This window comes from Mytilus galloprovincialis, chromosome 2 (genome assembly GCF_965363235.1).
Source record: "Mytilus galloprovincialis chromosome 2, xbMytGall1.hap1.1, whole genome shotgun sequence".
Taxonomy (NCBI): domain Eukaryota; kingdom Metazoa; phylum Mollusca; class Bivalvia; order Mytilida; family Mytilidae; genus Mytilus; species Mytilus galloprovincialis.
In genome coordinates this window covers 113280110-113302857 of record NC_134839.1, presented here as the reverse complement: position 1 = coordinate 113302857, position 22748 = coordinate 113280110, and the positions used below count along the sequence as shown (strand labels likewise).

General features: G+C 37.3%; 1 protein-coding gene across 1 annotated transcript; it reads right to left on the bottom strand.

The window, feature by feature from the left end:
• Positions 1–22336, bottom strand: LOC143065440 (uncharacterized). The gene is made up of 2 exons (XM_076239006.1): positions 22314–22336; positions 1–1079 (listed from the first exon to the last, which is right to left on the bottom strand). The coding sequence occupies exon 2, from the start codon at positions 1074–1076 to the stop codon at positions 6–8; it is 1071 nt and encodes a 356-aa protein (XP_076095121.1). The 5' UTR covers positions 1077–1079; positions 22314–22336; the 3' UTR covers positions 1–5.
• Between the last annotated feature and the right edge of the window lie 412 nt (positions 22337–22748).

The following is a 22748-nucleotide window of genomic DNA, read 5'->3' as shown; positions in this document are numbered from 1 at the left end:
TTTGTTCAAAATTTTAAATACTTTAATGGAAGCCACAGAACATCTTGTGGCCACTGGTCAGAATGTATTGCACTTAGATCAAACTCTTTAGTTTCGGATATCTTAAATGGTTTGAATTTCCATTCAGTCATAAAAGATTTTATTATGTCTGCTGACTGTCGCTTAACATGCCACGCCCATTCCATTATTATACCATGCACATCTAGTCTTTTGAAAAATTCGTTTCCACCTAAAAGCACCCTGTGTTCGTGACCCTCAACATCAAGTTTAACAAATACCTTTTTAAACTTATGTATTTGTGGAAGGTTTAAAAGATCATCTAATGTGACGGAATTTTGTTTGACTGTGTTATTCTTAAAATATCCATCGTATTGTTTCTTCATTTTGTCCCATATTCCATCAGAATCAACATGTATAGATCCGAAATCACTGTTGCTGGCACTGTACCGGAACTCCCTTTGCCCATGCGTATCAGACAAAATATTATGAATCAATGTTATTCGCGATCCAATATTTAAATAATCGGCAGACGCACATACGTGTTCGATATTTGATTTTGCAGCGTCAATTGCAATCGAATCACGCCCGATTAATGCTGCAGCTATAGAATGCTGTCCAATATTTGTTCCTATATCAATTAAATTTAAATGTGGATCTAGTCTCAACTCATATAATATTCGGTTTATTGTCTTCCCTTCAAAAGCTCCTGTTCTGTTAATTATAGATGATATTCCATCGTCTAAAGAGTGTGTAAATATTTTCACGCTACCAGCATCTGATGTATATCTAATTAAAGGGAAGTCACTCGTATTCATGAACATTTTGTATGGTTTACATAGTTTAGATAATTTCCAGTTATTGTCAATAAACGTAAAATCAAGTGGAATATTACTTGGCGTTCGTTCTTTGTATGGTTGTTTTAACCTCGATTTCACTGAAACATCTAGTTTCTGTCTATTATTTCTACCTTCATAGTGTAATATTTGAGATCGTGTCATGTATAGTAAGCTACATGCTACCATAATCCCAACAGACATTTTTACTAAAAGTTTCGTCCATCCTAGATTGTGGGGCATTCTCTGAAAAGAACGAAAACATTCCTTTAAGTATGAATCAATATCATAATGTGAATTTATATGTCTATTCCCTGATAAGATATCGAGCTAAATCATTGGAATTTTGCAATATTTTTTACAAATTTGTTATCTCACGCCAATGTTTACTTTCCATAAATTGCACACTATTGTATATTATTTGCTACATGTATTTCACTTGATACGTACTTCTACTTTCTGGTTTATCATATACTTTATAATATTATATAAGAAAGATACAACAACACCAACAATGAGAGCCAGAGAAAGATACAACAACACCAACAATGAGAGCCGGAGAAAGATACAACAACACCAACAATGAGAGCCGGAGAAAGATACAACAACACCAACAATGAGAGCCAGAGAAAGATACAACAACACCAACAATGAGAGCCAGAGAAAGATACAACAACACCAACAATGAGAGCAGAGAAAGATACAACAACACCAACAATAAGAGCCAGAGAAAGATACAACAACACCAACAATGAGAGCCAGAGAAAGATACAACAACACCAACAATGAGAGCCAGAGAAAGATACAACAACACCAACAATGAGAGCCAGAGAAAGATACAACAACACCAACAATGAGGGCCAGAGAAAGATACAACAACACCAACAATGAGAGCCAGAGAAAGATACAACAACATCAACAATGAGAGCCAGAGAAAGATACAACAACACCAACAATGAGAGCCAGAGAAAGATACAACAACACCAACAATGAGAGCCAGAGAAAGATACAACAACACCAACAATGAGAGCCAGAGAAAGATACAACAACACCAACAATGAGAGCCAGAGAAAGATACAACAGTAGTAGGGTGTGTGGAGTTTTAGGCACCCCAAAAACGCAGGGCGCGAGGGCGCAGCCAAATATGGCCAAGCCCCGCCCCTTTATCGAAACGTCCCCTCCGGTTGACCAAATATGGTCAGCTGACTAGGACGACTGACCATATAAGGAAAACATGTCCAAATAAGGTCAACACTTGATTTTCACTCAGAAACCGAGATAAACGCACATGACCATATAAGGAAATAACTCAGAGTATCAAATGACCATATTAGGAAAATATGTCCAAATAAGGTCAACACTTTATTTTCACTCGAAAATCGAAATAAACACACATGTTCATATATGGAAGTATGATATGACCATATAAGGAAAATATGTTCAGACAATGTATGTCATTCAAAAATCAACCTCTTGAAAGCGATGGAGAGGGGAGGCAACTCGGGAAATGGGAGATAACTCTAGACGAACTGACATTGGTCTATGATGTTTTATGCAACCACAAAAACGCAAGGCGCTAAGGCGCTGACGTTATATGAACAGTATGACTCACGTAGATCTTTGCCAATTCTAGTATGAAGGGCTATATATCAAAACGGAAGCACCAGATGTCGGAGTATGACTCTTGGACCACCATATGATGAATTCCATATATGGAAAGCGACCACAATACCCTATGACCATATATGGAAATTATGACCAAATTTGGTAAGAACCTTAATTTCACTCAAAATAAACATACATGACCATATATGGAAATCGACAAAACAACCTATGACCATATATGGAAATCATGACCAAATTTGGTAAAAACCTTATTTCCGTTGAAAAATCAAAATAAAATACATGACCATATATGGACAACAGGTCACGTGATCGTATCGAGGAACGTTAACTCTGGTACAAAACAAGGGAAGCAACTCTGTATATATATCTCTCGTGGAGTGACAATTCAACGAGGCAAGGTCACGTGATCGTATCGAGGAACTCTGATACAAAAAAGGGAAGCAACTCTTCATGATGTGAACATCAATCACCGATTAATCGTATCGTGTTCGGGGCAAATAGAAAAAATACTAACGCAGATGTCAGTTTCATATATATTTATTACATTCATTCGTACAATGCAAGCAGTTTGTCGTCGTTACTCATCAAGTCTCTAGACGAAAAATCTTTCACAATGTCTTCCATGCTAATGTTTCTATATCTCATCTTCACGTAATGTACACAGTAGAGTCCGCACGTATCGGATGATCCCGGTTGCACTTGAGTCGTACTGAATCTGTATTGAGGTCCATTGGCGATGAGCACGTTCCTAAAGCGACGAAGGTAATACTCCGGAGAACGTCCGAACGAATCGAAAAATTCGACGGGTCCCTCTCGCGGGAAGTGGAATGCCACCCAGTGAATGCCCTTGCCGTCGCAGTCGTCCGTGTTGACGACGAAACTACGGGGCCTGTTCGAGACTTCATCCGGCAGTGCATCGACACAACACACGGTCGCCGGCAGGTCTTCGAGATAACACTCCAGTTCGTATCCGTAGGTTCCCTCCACGCCGTCGTCTTCCGTTCTGCATCGTTTGGCGGATGGTTCGTCGCCACAGTCCCTCTCTTGATGGATCTCGAGTCCCCGGGCGTGCGCAAATACCAGTCCGCATGCGCGGCAAGCCATCAGGTCCGATTCGCTTCCGACGTCTTCTTCCCCGAATTCCATGGTGTTCGATTCGCATCCGGTGGAATCGACGTCTTCGTCCTCGGCTTCGGCGTCTTTTTCGCCTCCGCCCAAGACGTCGCTACGTAATCTCAAGTGTTCGGGTGTAGCGGCCTTCAGATCCACCAGAAGATATCCGAAGGGTCTCCTCGTGGCCTCTCGGAACGTTTGCATCAAGAGGTGTCTCTGACTCGGATACATCTGTCTACCTAGCGTGGCGACGGGCTGGCGATCGACTGGATTGTCGAAGAGGACCAGGTAGTGACAGTTTCTCCTCTGAGTCGGATCCTTCCCGAAATACAGGTTCTGATTCACAGCCACCACCGACAGGTTCCGGTGATGCGATCCTTCCGTGAACAAGTCGTTGATGCGACGGTCTTTGGCCGAGGTCGACATCAGGTCGTCCAGCACGAGTAAGTTTCTGGTCCGTGCATCGAAGAAGTGATCGGCTTCCAACTCGATCGGGATACCGCGAACGAATTCCACGGTGGGCACCACCGTCTTTCGAATCTCGTCGTAGAGGGGTTGCCATCGTCGGTACAACCAGACGATCCTCTCCGGCACCGGGTTGCACGTGGATCTTCGCAATGCTTCCTTCACGAAAAACGTCTTGCCGCAGGAGGTCGGACCGGAGACGATCATGGTGAATGGGTGTTGAAAACGAAAACTTTCTTGCGTCGCATTTTGCGGTGGCGGCGGTGGCGGCGGTGGCGGTGGTGGCGGCGGTGGTGGCGGCGTTGGCGGCGGCGGTGGTGGTACGCCAGTACCATGCTTATTTCGATGATGTCTCAACATGACGTCTCTTCTCGAAAACATTCTTTGACAGCTAGGACACTCCATCCTCACTTCAAGGGTGGAACTTTCCCTCTTATAACTTTTGTCGGAAATGAAGCAAGCAGAACACGTGATCATCTTTGCAACGGCACACGCGAAGTCGATCGTCTCTCAAGGTGATTTCCAATATTTCCGTCTCGCCTCCCCTCGACGCGAGGTAGAGCGGTCTCTCGAAAATTATCTCCGTGGTCTCTTCTTTTCTGATGGCTACGGATTGAAGCAGTGGCAGGTAAGTGTCTCTGACGTAAGATTCATCCCTTACCAGATCGCAACACACGTACATCCTCTGCGTAGACGTTTCAAAAGCCGGTACAAAGGTCATCTCCAACAGAGCACACTCCCACGTTCCTTTCATTAAGTGTGATCTAGGTAAACGTATTCTGAACTGTCCTCCCCTATTCTGGGGAAAAAGTTGGAGCGAGTCTCCACTATTGACGAATAAGTAAAACTCGTCCATGGTTTTGATTAAGCATTCGATCCTCTTCCTCTTATAACCATAGCCGCCGCCACCGCCACTGCGGCCACCGCCCGAGACCCAAAGCCGATCGAATCCGAATTGAAAAACATTTACCAATGAATTTGTTTGTGAATAAATAAACGTTTAAAACTAGACACGTCGTTATTGTGGACGCCATACATCACTCCTTCCTATATATGATTAAACAGAATGATATGCTAGACCAATGTCGGTTCGTCTAGAGTTATCTCCCATTTCCCGAGTTGCCTCCCCGCTCCATCGCTTTTAAGAGGTTGATTTTTGAATGACATACATTGTCTGAACATATTTTCCGTATATGGTCATATCATACTTCCATATATGGACATGTGTGTTTATTTCGATTTTCGAGTGAAAATAAAGTGTTGACCTTATTTGGACATATTTTCCTAATATGGTCATTTGATACTCTGAGTTATTTCCTTATATGGTCATGTGCGTTTATCTCGGTTTCTGAGTGAAAATCAAGTGTTGACCTTATTTGGACATGTTTTCCTTATATGGTCAGTCGTCCTAGTCAGCTGACCATATTTGGTCAACCGGAGGGGACGTTTCGATAAAGGGGCGGGGCTTGGCCATATTTGGCTGCGCCCTCGCGCCCTGCGTTTTTGGGGTGCCTAAAACTCCACACACCCTACTACTTACAACAACACCAACAATGAGAGCCAGAGAAAGATACAACAACACCAACAATGAGAGCCAGAGAAAGATACAACAACACCAACAATGAGAGCAGAGAAAGATACAACAACACCAACAATGAGAGCCAAAGAAAGATACAACAACACCAACAATGAGAGCCAGAGAAAGATACAACAACACCAACAATGAGAGCCAGAGAAAGATACAACACCAACAATGAGAGCCAGAGAAAGATACAACAACACCAACAATGAGAGCCAGAGAAAGATACAACAACACCAACAATGAGAGCAGAGAAAGATACAACAACACCAATAATGAGAGCCAGAGAAAGATACAACAACACCAACAATGAGAGCCAGAGAAAGATACAACAACACCAACAATGAGAGGCCAGAGAAAGATACAACAACACCAACAATGAGAGCCAGAGAAAGATACAACAACACCAACAATGAGAGCAGAGAAAGATACAACAACACCAACAATAAGAGCCAGAGAAAGATACAACAACACCAACAATGAGAGCCAGAGAAAGATACAACAACACCAACAATGAGAGCCAGAGAAAGATACAACAATACCAACAATGAGAGCCAGAGAAAGATACAACAACACCAACAATGAGGGCCAGAGAAAGATACAACAACACCAACAATGAGAGCCAGAGAAAGATACAACAACATCAACAATGAGAGCCAGAGAAAGATACAACAACACCAACAATGAGAGCCAGAGAAAGATACAACAACACCAACAATGAGAGCCAGAGAAAGATACAACAACACCAACAATGAGAGCCAGAGAAAGATACAACAACACCAACAATGAGAGCCAGAGAAAGATACAACAACACCAACAATGAGAGCCAGAGAAAGATACAACAACACCAACAATGAGAGCCAGAGAAAGATACAACAACACCAACAATGAGAGCCAGAGAAAGATACAACAACACCAACAATGAGAGCAGAGAAAGATACAACAACACCAACAATGAGAGCCAAAGAAAGATACAACAACACCAACAATGAGAGCCAGAGAAAGATACAACAACACCAACAATGAGAGCCAGAGAAAGATACAACAACACCAACAATGAGAGCCAGAGAAAGATACAACACCAACAATGAGAGCCAGAGAAAGATACAACAACACCAACAATGAGAGCCAGAGAAAGATACAACAACACCAACAATGAGAGCAGAGAAAGATACAACAACACCAATAATGAGAGCCAGAGAAAGATACAACAACACCAACAATGAGAGCCAGAGAAAGATACAACAACACCAACAATGAGAGCCAGAGAAAGATACAACAACACCAACAATGAGAGCCAGAGAAAGATACAACAACACCAACAATGAGAGCCAGAGAAAGATACAACACCAACAATGAGAGCCAGAGAAAGATACAACAACACCAACAATGAGAGCCAGAGAAAGATACAACAACACCAACAATGAGAGCAGAGAAAGATACAACAACACCAATAATGAGAACCAGAGAAAGATACAACAACACCAACAATGAGAGCCAGAGAAAGATACAACAACACCAACAATGAGAGGCCAGAGAAAGATACAACAACACCAACAATGAGAGCCAGAGAAAGATACAACAACACCAACAATGAGAGCCGGAGAAAGATACAACAACACCAACAATGAGAGCCAGAGAAAGATACAACAACACCAACAATGAGAGCAGAGAAAGATACAACAACACCAACAATGAGAGGCCAGAGAAAGATACAACAACACCAATAATGAGAGCCAGAGAAAGATACAACAACACCAACAATGAGAGCCAGAGAAAGATACAACAACACCAACAATGAGAGCCAGAGAAAGATACAACAACACCAACAATGAGAGCCAGAGAAAGATACAACAACACCAACAATGAGAGCCAGAGAAAGATACAACAACACCAACAATGAGAGCCAGAGAAAGATACAACAACACCAACAATGAGAGCCAGAGAAAGATACAACAACACCAACAATGAGAGCAGAGAAAGATACAACAACACCAACAATGAGAGCCAAAGAAAGATACAACAACACCAACAATGAGAGCCAGAGAAAGATACAACAACACCAACAATGAGAGCCAGAGAAAGATACAACACCAACAATGAGAGCCAGAGAAAGATACAACAACACCAACAATGAGAGCCAGAGAAAGATACAACAACACCAACAATGAGAGCAGAGAAAGATACAACAACACCAATAATGAGAGCCAGAGAAAGATACAACAACACCAACAATGAGAGCCAGAGAAAGATACAACAACACCAACAATGAGAGGCCAGAGAAAGATACAACAACACCAACAATGAGAGCCAGAGAAAGATACAACAACACCAACAATGAGAGCAGAGAAAGATACAACACCAACAATAAGAGCCAGAGAAAGATACAACAACACCAACAATGAGAGCCAGAGAAAGATACAACAACACCAACAATGAGAGCCAGAGAAAGATACAACAACACCAACAATGAGAGCCAGAGAAAGATACAACAACACCAACAATGAGGGCCAGAGAAAGATACAACAACACCAACAATGAGAGCCAGAGAAAGATACAACAACATCAACAATGAGAGCCAGAGAAAGATACAACAACACCAACAATGAGAGCCAGAGAAAGATACAACAACACCAACAATGAGAGCCAGAGAAAGATACAACAACACCAACAATGAGAGCCAGAGAAAGATACAACAACACCAACAATGAGAGCCAGAGAAAGATACAACAACACCAACAATGAGAGCCAGAGAAAGATACAACAACACCAACAATGAGAGCCAGAGAAAGATACAACAACACCAACAATGAGAGCAGAGAAAGATACAACAACACCAACAATGAGAGCCAAAGAAAGATACAACAACACCAACAATGAGAGCCAGAGAAAGATACAACAACACCAACAATGAGAGCCAGAGAAAGATACAACAACACCAACAATGAGAGCCAGAGAAAGATACAACACCAACAATGAGAGCCAGAGAAAGATACAACAACACCAACAATGAGAGCCAGAGAAAGATACAACAACACCAATAATGAGAGCCAGAGATACAACAACACCAACAATGAGAGCCAGAGAAAGATACAACAACACCAACAATGAGAGCCAGAGAAAGATACAACAACACCAACAATGAGAGCAGAGAAAGATACAACAACACCAATAATGAGAGCCAGAGAAAGATACAACAACACCAACAATGAGAGCCAGAGAAAGATACAACAACACCAACAATGAGAGGCCAGAGAAAGATACAACAACACCAACAATGAGAGCCAGAGAAAGATACAACAACACCAACAATGAGAGCCGGAGAAAGATACAACAACACCAACAATGAGAGCCAGAGAAAGATACAACAACACCAACAATGAGAGCAGAGAAAGATACAACAACACCAACAATGAGAGCCAGAGAAAGATACAACAACACCAACAATGAGAGCCAGAGAAAGATACAACACCAACAATGAGAGCCAGAGAAAGATACAACAACACCAACAATGAGAGCCAGAGAAAGATACAACAACACCAACAATGAGAGCAGAGAAAGATACAACAACACCAATAATGAGAGCCAGAGAAAGATACAACAACACCAACAATGAGAGCCAGAGAAAGATACAACAACACCAACAATGAGAGGCCAGAGAAAGATACAACAACACCAACAATGAGAGCCAGAGAAAGATACAACAACACCAACAATGAGAGCCGGAGAAAGATACAACAACACCAACAATGAGAGCCAGAGAAAGATACAACAACACCAACAATGAGAGCAGAGAAAGATACAACAACACCAACAATGAGAGGCCAGAGAAAGATACAACAACACCAATAATGAGAGCCAGAGAAAGATACAACAACACCAACAATGAGAGCCAGAGAAAGATACAACAACACCAACAATGAGAGCCAGAGAAAGATACAACAACACCAACAATGAGAGCCAGAGAAAGATACAACAACACCAACAATGAGAGCAGAGAAAGATACAACACCAACAATGAGAGCCAGAGAAAGATACAACAACACCAACAATGAGAGCCAGAGAAAGATACAACAACACCAACAATGAGAGCCAGAGAAAGATACAACAACACCAATAATGAGAGCCAGAGAAAGATACAACAACACCAACAATGAGAGCCAGAGAAAGATACAACAACACCAACAATGAGAGCCAGAGAAAGATACAACAACACCAACAATGAGAGCCAGAGAAAGATACAACAACACCAACAATGAGAGCCAGAGAAAGATACAACACCAACAATGAGAGCCAGAGAAAGATACAACAACACCAACAATGAGAGCCAGAGAAAGATACAACAACACCAACAATGAGAGCAGAGAAAGATACAACAACACCAATAATGAGAGCCAGAGAAAGATACAACAACACCAACAATGAGAGCCAGAGAAAGATACAACAACACCAACAATGAGAGGCCAGAGAAAGATACAACAACACCAACAATGAGAGCCAGAGAAAGATACAACAACACCAACAATGAGAGCCGGAGAAAGATACAACAACACCAACAATGAGAGCCAGAGAAAGATACAACAACACCAACAATGAGAGCAGAGAAAGATACAACAACACCAACAATGAGAGGCCAGAGAAAGATACAACAACACCAATAATGAGAGCCAGAGAAAGATACAACAACACCAACAATGAGAGCCAGAGAAAGATACAACAACACCAACAATGAGAGCCAGAGAAAGATACAACAACACCAACAATGAGAGCCAGAGAAAGATACAACAACACCAACAATGAGAGCAGAGAAAGATACAACACCAACAATGAGAGCCAGAGAAAGATACAACAACACCAACAATGAGAGCCAGAGAAAGATACAACAACACCAACAATGAGAGCCAGAGAAAGATACAACAACACCAACAATGAGAGCAGAGAAAGATACAACACCAACAATGAGAGCCAAAGAAAGATACAACAACACCAACAATGAGAGCCAGAGAAAGATACAACAACACCAACAATGAGAGCCAGAGAAAGATACAACAACACCAACAATGAGAGCCAGAGAAAGATACAACACCACCAATAATGAGAGCCAGAGAAAGATACAACAACACCAACAATGAGAGCCAGAGAAAGATACAACAACACCAACAATGAGAGCAGAGAAAGATACAACACCAACAATGAGAGCCAGAGAAAGATACAACAACACCAACAATGAGAGCAGAGAAAGATACAACAACACCAACAATGAGAGGCCAGAGAAAGATACAACAACACCAATAATGAGAGCCAGAGAAAGATACAACAACACCAACAATGAGAGCCAGAGAAAGATACAACAACACCAACAATGAGAGCCAGAGAAAGATACAACAACACCAACAATGAGAGCCAGAGAAAGATACAACAACACCAACAATGAGAGCCAGAGAAAGATACAACAACACCAACAATGAGAGCCAGAGAAAGATACAACAACACCAACAATGAGAGCCAGAGAAAGATACAACACCAACAATGAGAGCCAGAGAAAGATACAACAACACCAACAATGAGAGCCAGAGAAAGATACAACAACACCAACAATGAGAGCAGAGAAAGATACAACAACACCAATAATGAGAGCCAGAGAAAGATACAACAACACCAACAATGAGAGCCAGAGAAAGATACAACAACACCAACAATGAGAGGCCAGAGAAAGATACAACAACACCAACAATGAGAGCCAGAGAAAGATACAACAACACCAACAATGAGAGCCGGAGAAAGATACAACAACACCAACAATGAGAGCCAGAGAAAGATACAACAACACCAACAATGAGAGCAGAGAAAGATACAACAACACCAACAATGAGAGGCCAGAGAAAGATACAACAACACCAATAATGAGAGCCAGAGAAAGATACAACAACACCAACAATGAGAGCCAGAGAAAGATACAACAACACCAACAATGAGAGCCAGAGAAAGATACAACAACACCAACAATGAGAGCAGAGAAAGATACAACAACACCAACAATGAGAGCCAGAGAAAGATACAACAACACCAACAATGAGAGCCAGAGAAAGATACAACAACACCAACAATGAGAGCCAGAGAAAGATACAACAACACCAACAATGAGAGCCAGAGAAAGATACAACAACACCAACAATGAGAGCCAGAGAAAGATACAACAACACCAACAATGAGAGCCAGAGAAACACAAACACAAAGCAAACCTTACTGGCCGAGAACTTAACTTCATACGCAAGAATATGTAATGTGAATATCTGAAGGAGGTGTTTGTTCAAGTATTATTTCTTTGGTGGTTCAATTCTTTGTTAAATTTTCATAAAATGATCAATTTCGATCCCTTAAAGAGATATTCTCGTAACGTGGTTTGACGGTTTCACCGGACTCAGGATGTTAGAACAAATCAAAACTATTCAATGTCAAAGCTATGGTAAGATTTAGTATTCCAAATCAAATAAAGTTCTATAAAGTTTATATTTTCAAGACCAATATATAACAATAGCTCTCAAAAGGAAAGACAATTGAATAAAATGTTCTCTATAAGTTCAGAGAACTTCGTAATTTGGTAGGGAGACACAAGGTAAGAAAACATGATCAAATATAACATATATCTTGCTTTAAACATTTTCAGTTGAGAGTGACCAACACTTCCTATTGCAATGCCATCTTTATATTTTATAAAAATAATGTTATCAAAATACACATGGTAATATAAAAATCAAAATGTGTTAACTAGCCAAGGGCTGACTTCTTTAGTGGCAATGATGCTTCAAAATAACATTAGTCTGGGCGTTGTTTATGCTTTCCTTAGAAATTTCATTAAAATATATTTTATACTGGAACTATACCTTTACGAACAGATTTCATTAACGTTCCGAATAGATTTATTAATGCTGTCCAATAGAATTGAATGGATATGATTCAAAGCTCCGTGTAAAGAAAAAAAAAACGACACTTTTCAGTTATCCTATATCCAGTTAAATTATATTACGGTGGATGAGTTATCTATGATACTTCAATGACATGAATTACCAAAACTATGGTCTATAAGATAACAGTACTGACCCATTTGCGATTATAAGACATTTGCGGAAACTAGGTCTATACCTAGGATTACACTTTAGACTTACGATTACAGGTGATAAAAAACAAAGGGTCATCTCAAAATACAAAATAAAAAAAATACTGATACAAAATACAAGAGATCCCGGGCTGTTCCGGTTGGAACACCCCTTGTTGACGATCAATGCTTTTGAATGGGGACAAATGGTTGGACCCTCCCCCTTTTTATCCTGAGTTGGAATCTACTTTTGAAAATGGCTGGATCTAACGCTGCGTCGTCTGTGCACTCTATATTACAATTCCATGAAAATAGCGTCAGTCCCGGAACAGGTGTTAATGCTCATGTTGAAATATATAGATAAGGTTTTAACTATTTTAGTACACCAATAATTCGTACATTTCAACTGAGAAAGGCGAATATTCTAAATTGTATTTCCGAAAAGTTGTGATTTTTTTTTCTATTGAAACCAATAACGTAGAAAAAGGTTTTGTCTTCTTCATGAAAAATGAAAGATTTTGAAAATATATCGAACGGCAAGTGAAATTTCATGAAGAATAAATAGCTCAAAACCACCCGTCTGCTGTATTTCCTCATTCTCTTTAAAACAGAATAAAAGAAAAAATGTATGTATGTCTTAGAATAAACATGCCAATATGATTGACTTTTTTCAGCAATTGTCCCAATCTGGCTACTGCAACGACAATTGCGATTTGTTTGTATGTCTCATGTTAAGTTTATTTTGAAAATAGTTATATAAAAAAAGTGGAATGATTGTCAATGAGACAACTCTCCAATAGAGACCAAATGACACAGAAATTAACAACTATAGGTCACCATACGGCCTTCAATAATGACCAAAGCCTATACCGCATAGTCAGCTGTAACAGGCCCCGAAATGACAAATGTAAAACAATTCAAACGAGAAAACTACCGGCCTTATCCATGTACAAAAAATGAACGAAAAACAAATACTAGTATGTAACATAACAACAAACGACAACCATTGAATTACAGGCTCCTGATTTAGGACAGGCACATGCATGCAGAATGTAGCGGGTAAAACATGTAAGCGGGATCCCAACCCTCCCCTAGCCCAGGAGAGTGGTGTAGCAGTACAACATAAGAACGAGCTATAAAAATTAGTTCAAAAAGTCTCAACTCATCAGAAGGCCACATTTAGAAATGCAATTTACAAAACTCAATAGTTTATTCTATCATACTTCGTACAGTTAGTGCATTTTCAACCTGGATAACACCGTATACAATTATTAATGTTCACACATTGATGCAAATATATTAGAAAAAAAATCGTTGTTCAACTACAGAAAAACATCACTATCGTCATAGTGTTTTGAATCGACTGTTTATATTTATACTTTGAGAAAGCCCAAGATTTAAATGCTACCTGTAATCCTAATTGTAGGTGTATGACAGTTTCCACGGTGGGTATGGTTGTCCTGCGAGAGAACGTACTGTGCTGGTGATTTGGTCCTGACGGGTGCTGGTGATCAATGAAAAAATGTAAACAAAGACGAAAATAATGATTTTTGACGTTTTCACTCATAAAAAATGGAAGAAAACGGTTGAGATTTTTCAATTTTGTTTCTTATGGGTTCATATGTAAACCATTAAAAAGTTGACCCTCTAAACTATTTCAGTAAGCGTAACACAGAAATGCTCATTTTCAGAAAATCTCGAACTGAAAAAATAAAACAAAAATGCTCATAGAGTCCGCTTTCTATACTGCAATCCACGCGACAAAACTATTTTGTGAAAAAACATTGCAATTTATTGACATTTAGCATTTTCTAAATTTATTCATGTCCTGATACTGTGCTGGTGGGTCCTGTCATTGTGCTGGTGGGTCCTGATACGGTGCTGGTGATTTTGGATAAGAAGTTGGTCATATTTGAAACAAATGTTAAAAAATCAATAAAATTGGGCAGATAATTGTTGTCAATAGGATCTATGACTCCTATTTTAGCTCTTGTGCATCCATTTGGCTGTTTAATATGTGTTTTGAAATGATCGTAACTTGTATTAAATAATTACATAAAAGGGCAACATCTTTCGTCCAATATCAGATAACAATATATAGTATCTAAAATAAGAATAGTTTTATTAAGATATTTTAAATGCCCCTTACATTGATGCTTCAACAATGATCAAAGCCAATGCCGCATAGACATGTTTGTTAGCGCTCCGCATACCCCTCCCCACTTCCACCCAACCAACCCTCATCATTTCCTCCTTCATTGTTACAGTGGTGTACCAACACAACAATTTATTACACAAAATAATAACACAAAGACACACATTATTGAATAACGAATGCTTACAGGTACTGAAAGCTAGTTCAAAGCCGCATTTTCAACTAATAGATAAACCATGTTCTCATATACAAAAATCCCAATCGTGTAGATTAAAAAAGTCTCAAAACTTAAGTTCACATTTTAATGTTTGATGAAGCAGAACTTTAAAAGTGTGCAGTGAATCTTGTTCTCACAACAGTTATTGTCATAATTATGTTTACATAAGACTCATAAAGGAATTAAGAAGGTACCAAGCAATATTTTACAGTTCAATTTAATGATCATGAATGGAAGGAAATGGTACGTAAGTTTACATAGGACAAAAAGAAATTGATAGTATTTTTTGGCGAAAGACTTAAACGCTTCCTTGCATTATATAGTACAGCTCTTCTATAAAAGCATGCAAAAAAAAACTTTGATTGACTTGCTTGCTATGGTTGCTTGGATGTTTTCAAACAATAGGTAGGTGGAGTTTCAATACATACTGGGATTTGATTGGACAAATACAAACTGACAGGAATTGAAGTTAATGTTTATTTTCCAAATAAATTGTAGTATATAGTAAACAGACTACTTACCTGTCGTTTACAAACATCCAAACAATCATAGCAAGCAATTTAATCAATGGTTTGCTTTGCATATATTTATAGAAGAGCTGTAAATTCTAAAAAAAAAGAAATTTTGTTGTCGTAGATGGTTAAATCCTCAACAAAATCACAATATCTTTGTTGGAACGAATAAAGGTTTTAAATCAAATTTTCGTGGACCTTTTAGCTTCCACCCTGACGAGACATGTTAGCTGTTCGTATGCTGTTGCACCTGACGCACAGAAACTTTCACATTTCCATCTTCTTTTCTGAAATATTTTACCCAGCTCATACTTGACAGGACTGTTATCCTAGTAAAAGGTGTAACCAATGAATTGAACACAAGTTAAAAATTCCATAATACTATATAATTCATTTTATGTGTCAATTTGTTCGAAAAAAGTCGAAAAGAAGAGAGTTTTTTTAATGCCATGATTATCTGCCGCTTTCTAGATCTATGCTTAGCATTTATTTCAGATGACATGGACTCCTCACCCTGGTGACCCTGCTGCCTTTCATAACTTTATCCGTATACATATATTAATAGATAAACAAAAGGCTGCAACTGGTATTTGATTCGTTGTAACGAGAATATTTGTGGTGAATGGAAACTGTGAGGGTCAAAATCTTAAATTGCTTATAAATGTTGCTGGACCCAGTTTCGTTATCTGATCTGAATTTTCTGAAATGTGCAAGGTGATAGACATTTTGATTTTTTTTACTCGGTAAGTTTTGCCCTAATTGCTTGAACATTTGCAATATTAAAGCCGATTTCAATGAGTGTGTAGACAAAGGGAATATCTTTGGTTATCTTGCTTGCTGAACAGAAAAGTCATTGTTAGGTTATGTAAACTACCCTACTTTAAGAGTAGACTAGTCCGACAAATGACACATCTTTCTGTCTGTAGGACCAGGCTAATTCGAAAGGAGGGTATAGACCTTACCTAACAATGACTTCACGGTTTAGCTAACAAGCAAGCTAACCAAAGATATAACATTTGCCTACATACTCAATGGAATCGGCTGTAACTAAAAACTCGAATACATTTTAACAGACAGTGGTCTGGTTTGTTGATGAATATTGTTTTTCCTAGATTCACTCTTGAAAAAATCATTTGGTAACATTTGGTCATTGTAATACGGACGCCAAGACAATAAATGAACCTCACGCGATCCCTCGACACAGTTGAGCTTATATATGCTCTTATAGTGATTCGGGTTGAAAATCAGTTGAAATTAAGCCAGTTATTTGTGTGTGTAGATTTGTATTGTTTTAAACTGTTATGACTTTTTAAAGTTAAATCTAGGTGTTTAATCTAAGAATTTCTTTTTTAAACTTATTTACTTGTTTTATACTCAATTGGTAGTATGAAGTTACGAGATATTTTAATTTTTGAAATTGAAGGCACAATTAACAAAGCAAACGTTAGTTTCAAATACTTTTAAATAGATTTTTAAGGATAATGTACCCTTGTGTTGATCCCATGCTAAACATAACAAAAATTTCTGTACAAAGGTCTGTGAATTTTCTACAAAAATAGTGATTTTATTTTCACCAAATTCTCTTTTTCTACTAAATACAATAATGAACTATAAATAATAATGCTTTGCAAGAAGTTTCCCCTTGATACATGTATATGTACAAAATTATATCTCTATTATTCATTGTCTGTGCTGTTTTGATACTATTGCAGTTTGCACATTTTCGTAATTGACAGGCCACAGGAGGGGGTGATAAACCATACACGAAAATATAAAATATTGATCTAAGTACTTAATTTGCATCTCTGAACCCCCACCCCGGCTTGTTTTTTAGGAGGGTGTCTAAAAATGGTCGATTACAGACAGCCGAGTACGTATTTTACTTTCCAGGCGTGTTACGTTGATTGTTAAAGTCCTGAAAACGGATAGATAGAAACAAAAATGTTTGATTTATCTGGCTTTAGATTCAGTTTTTTTAAATATAAATTAAGTCTACATTTTAATATAATAATACTAAGAATTCACAATATAAAAAAATGCAGAAAAAAATGGAGATGTGAAATATCTTAATAAGGAGTCATTACTACAGAGATGGTGTGTTTGACACACAAAACTTAAAAGCTTAGTGATATTACCAATATTAAAATAAAAATGTATTTTAGTTTGGTAGTTTTTCCATTTACTCATTTTCAATCATAGTTAAGGCACATTTGATTTTTTATTCATAAAAATATTTAAATATAGAAAAGGAGGACACATTGTTCACTTCCTCCCCTGTAATTCTTTATCAAAAATATTTATTTATTTTGGAATTTTGAAATGAAAAAGCTAAGAAATCTTAGTTTTGTTAATGTTCTCTAGGTTATCTCGTCTTCATTCTCTGACATATTCTCTGACATATTCTAGTCTGCCCTTTCATAAAATAGTGATTTTTTTAGTGTTCTATCGAACTTTGAAAAAAAAATACCTGATAACCGTTCAGACAAAAAAAATATGTTGAAAAAATCTTACAGATACAGCAAGTAATTCTTAATAGCTGTAAGATACATTTTTCTTTTAAAATACAACTTTTAAATCTTACGGGAAACTATTCCAAGCTTAACACTTTCACTGTAACCTCGCTCTAACTTATCCCCCATCCACCCAAAAAAAACCAAACAAACAAACCCGCAATACTATTGTCATTCTTATAGTCATCACTCAATTTTTCACAAACAAATGTGTTTTAAGCTGCTAAAGACATATGATTCAAACGCTCAGAAAGTCCTTTCTTCTATATTTTTGCTCTCCATTTTTATACAAAATCTTTTACATTTTTATTTTATGGGTTATTGTTGAAGGTCGTACAATGACGTATGGTTGTTAACACATACTTTCTTTGGTTTCTTATGGAAATTTGTCCATTGACAACAAACATACAACATCATCTACTTTATATAAGTATTGTATAAATTACAACGTATTTTGGCGATCTTGCAAAATGATCGTAATCCCGAAAATCGTAAACATATTTTCTTATCTTAAAAGGGGGCAAGAAGGGTTCCATTAACAGGCCAATAAATAAAATCACAGTTAATTATAAAAAGAATAAAAAATAGGTTTTTTTTTTCTCTCATAATAACAGTAAACAGATTCATAACAATGTCAATTTCAAGAAAGCAGACAACAGTTAATTACTAGTAGTCAATAACAGTACAGCATCAATGATCTTGACTGAATATTTGCCACTTTTAACTAAAATATAAAGGCACAGAACCAGGACATAGGAGCACAGAACCAGGACCGTTTTTCTTATCACCAGCACATCGTCAGGACAATTCCGTTTAACGAACTTGCACGACTTTTGCAATTTTATATTGTTGTAATATACTTTGCATGGTACTTATGACGCATCAGAGAAAAATTAAGCAACAAAACAGTCGTTTTATTGCCGTTCTGATACAATGTAAACAAACCCACCAGCACAGAATCAGGACCCACCAGCACCCTACGTTCTCTCGCAGGACAACCATACCCACCGTGGTTTCCGCAAATGTCTATTAGTCTATTGATCAGTAGTAAGTTATATAGTATTTGTGTCTTTAATCAGTATATCGAGACTTTGGTACTTTGACACCAATTTTAAAGTGTCAAATAAGGTTATGGATGTATGTCGAAGTATCACGTTTCCAATATACAAAAAGTCTTTTCCACCTATAAGCGTCATGTTTTCGTGTCCCTCAACACCAATCCCCTATCAGAGTGCACATTTAAACCATATGACACTGTCATAAAACTAAAACGCACAATTAAAGAATATCTACTAACCAATCACTAGTCCAAGGAAATATTAATAATCAAAAAGACACTTTATTTTGAAACCGGGTCAATACGGGATGCTATGAAGGCATTATAGCCAGAAACGCTTCAATCGGAACATCGTAACAAATAGGATATATGTGCTTCAAAATGTACGCACTCCTGGAATTATTACACTGAGTGAATGGAAAATTGCAATAGAAATATGAAATATTCATCTCAGTCGTAAACATTAGTTTTGAACCAGCACTTTTTACCCATTTCTAGACGCAAATAATTATATAAATATGGTCAAAATACGAAGCGCAATAAAAAGACAAAACAAAAGGGGAAAACGTAGCTAAGGGAAAACAAAAGAGAACCATAAGTCATCAAACTTAAAAGAAAAATTGTTTACAAACACTCCAAAGAAGAAGAGACTGAGTAATCCGGAAGTAGTGAAAGGTTTTATCGTTATAGATGGGCACAAAGGTGTCAGTATTCACCTCAAAAACTTACAAAACCTTTGAATAGACTTATTAAGAAGGGATATAGTTACGATACTGTTACATCAGGTCATTAAAGATTGCATATTTTGGCGTTAATATTGATTCACTTATAGGGTCTTTGTATCGGAACTAAACACATTTATTAAAAAACCAGTTGTTGGCATGACACGGGTTATGTTCTTCGCATATATGTTATGATGGTATGATACTAAACCCCTAACGGGTATGATTGTGCCTGATGTTCATATGATGAAATCATAATCTTTTAGTCAATTTAATTGAAGTCTGGAGCTGGCATGTCAGTTAACTGCTAGTAGTCTGTTGTTATTTATGTATTATTGTCATTTTGTTTATCTTCTTTGGTTACATCTTCTGACATCAGACTCGGACTTCTCTTGAACTGAATTTTAATGTGCGTATTGTTATGCGTTTACTTTTCTACATTGGCTAGAGGTATAGGGGGAGGGTTGAGATCTCACAAACATGTTTAACTCCGCCGCATTTTTGCGCCTGTCCCAAGTCAGGAGCCTCTGGCCTTTGTTAGTCTTGTATTATTTTAATTTTAGTTTCTTGTGTACAATTTGGAAATTAGTATGGCGTTCATTATCACTGAACTAGTATATATTTGTTTAGGGGCCAGCTGAAGGACGCCTCCGGGTGCGGGAATTTCTCGCTACATTGAAGACCTGTTGGTGACCTTCTGCTGTTGTTTTTTTCTATGGTCGGGTTGTTGTCTCTTTGGCACATTCCCCATTTCCATTCTCAACTTTAAGGTTATAATCATTTACCTATGCCTCTATTCCGGGATCATTCATTGCTTAGTATATGACAATACTGAGAGAGGTGTTTGCTAGTCATGAGTAAAAGTATTCTGTTCAAAGGGCCTAATTTTAGCTTCGGATTATAAAATATGAAAGAAATTACTAAACGTGTACAAACCTTATATCGTCTGTAGAAATCAATCAGTATGTTAACTTATACGATATGTTTGGTTTATACATTAATTATATTGGAAAGTATTTACATATTGCCGGAAGCATTCGTCAATGTTGGAAGTTTATAGCATACTACAAGAATTGATTTCGTTGTACTAATTAATATCATGCATCAAGATAATATTAAATTATTTTATATGTACCATGCTTCAAAATTGTTTAAAATCGTATAAAGACTACATTTAACTGATGAGTCTTTTGTAGACGAAACGCGCGTCTGGCGTATATACAAAATTTGGTCCTGGTATCTATGATGAGTTTATTTAGGGACGACATCAAAAGTTCAATGTAGGATAAAAAACTTAATTCACATAGTTTTTTCACTGACCCCACCACCCACCTCTTTAATATATGTAAAAATCGATTTTAGATATACAAAACTTGCAGAATTTTACCCCCCCCCCACCCCCCACCCACCCAAACTATTTGATTTAAGTTTTTTATCCTACATCGATCTTTTGATATCGTCCCTTAAAGTTATAGTACATATACCTCTAAACTGTTTACCTTTGAAATAAAGAATATTATCTTGATGAGTTTTGTGGTAAAAACTTGAGTTTTCTGTTGATTGAGTGTTATCTATCTGTCTGTCGTTTATACTTATAGAACCATAGCACAATTACCCCACCCTCTGTCGTTTATACTTATAGAACCATAGCACAATTATCCCCACCCCCTTTTTTCCCCAACACATACACACATACAAAAAAAACTTGTTTTATTCCTACATATTGAACAATTGAACACTTTTTAATTGTCCAAATTTGTCATTATTATTACAAAATAATAGATGAGTGGGAGTATTAGACATATTGATTGATGTGTTGCTACATTTAGAACATCTTAATAACCTATGTATGGTCAAAGGGGCTATGTACAACAGAATATCTCATTGTTGTGATGATAATATCACACCGAGACCAAAAATTCATTGTCGGTATTATCAAAAAAATGTAAATACTTCATACGTTGACAATCTTCAAAATATTACCGACTTTCTTAATTATTATCTGTGCATGTCTCACACTTATAGATAGACTGTTGGATATTTATCGTACCATGGAAGTAATATAAAAAATATACATCCTCATATTTACTCTTTATAAGTTGATTCTTTCTCAAAATAATGTTTGGAATTTCTGTTTAAAATAACTGAATAATTGATACGTGTAAGTATCATCTTAGATATCGACAATTACATGACAAGCTACATCAAATTTTTGTAGAACATTTATAATGAACCATTGAAATTCCACATAAAGACAGACACAAGACATTAACTCTGTATTTTTATTTGTACAGTTACAGTATTTAAAAAAAATAAAAAAAAAATGAATTTAATTAATTGACTAATGAATAAATAAATAAATGACGTACGTACGTGTAAAGACATAATTGTTGAATCAGCTCTTTTTCACTACTACAGACATTCTTACCGCTGTTCTATCCAGGTGATGCATATTTGACAAGTGACTTAGGTTCACAATCTGTCTATATTAGACAAGAAGATATATTATTTTACATAATATTATGGCAAACAATTACTTTTAATAATAAACCCATAGGGACTTCTACATAACGACGTATCCCTCTAACATGATAGTTGATGACAGAGCATTTGCAAAAAGACGTCGTAAATAAAATAGTTTGTAAAATAGAAGAAAAAAAATGAATAAATAATTAATTAAGTAAATAATTAAAAATAGGCAATATATAGATAAACAAAATTAATTAAAATGTATAAATAAATAATTAAAGTATAAATTTGACTATAATTGTTGATTGTAGATTTTTACAATACAACAAGTATTCTTACCGTTAATGTGTCCAGGGTTATTTGAATTGATTGATAAACATTTGACCTGTGACAA

Bases quoted from the DNA above. Each gene is read 5' to 3' on its own strand.
- LOC143065440 (XM_076239006.1), bottom strand. From the start codon at position 1,076: ATGCCCCACAATCTAGGATGGACGAAACTTTTAGTAAAAATGTCTGTT.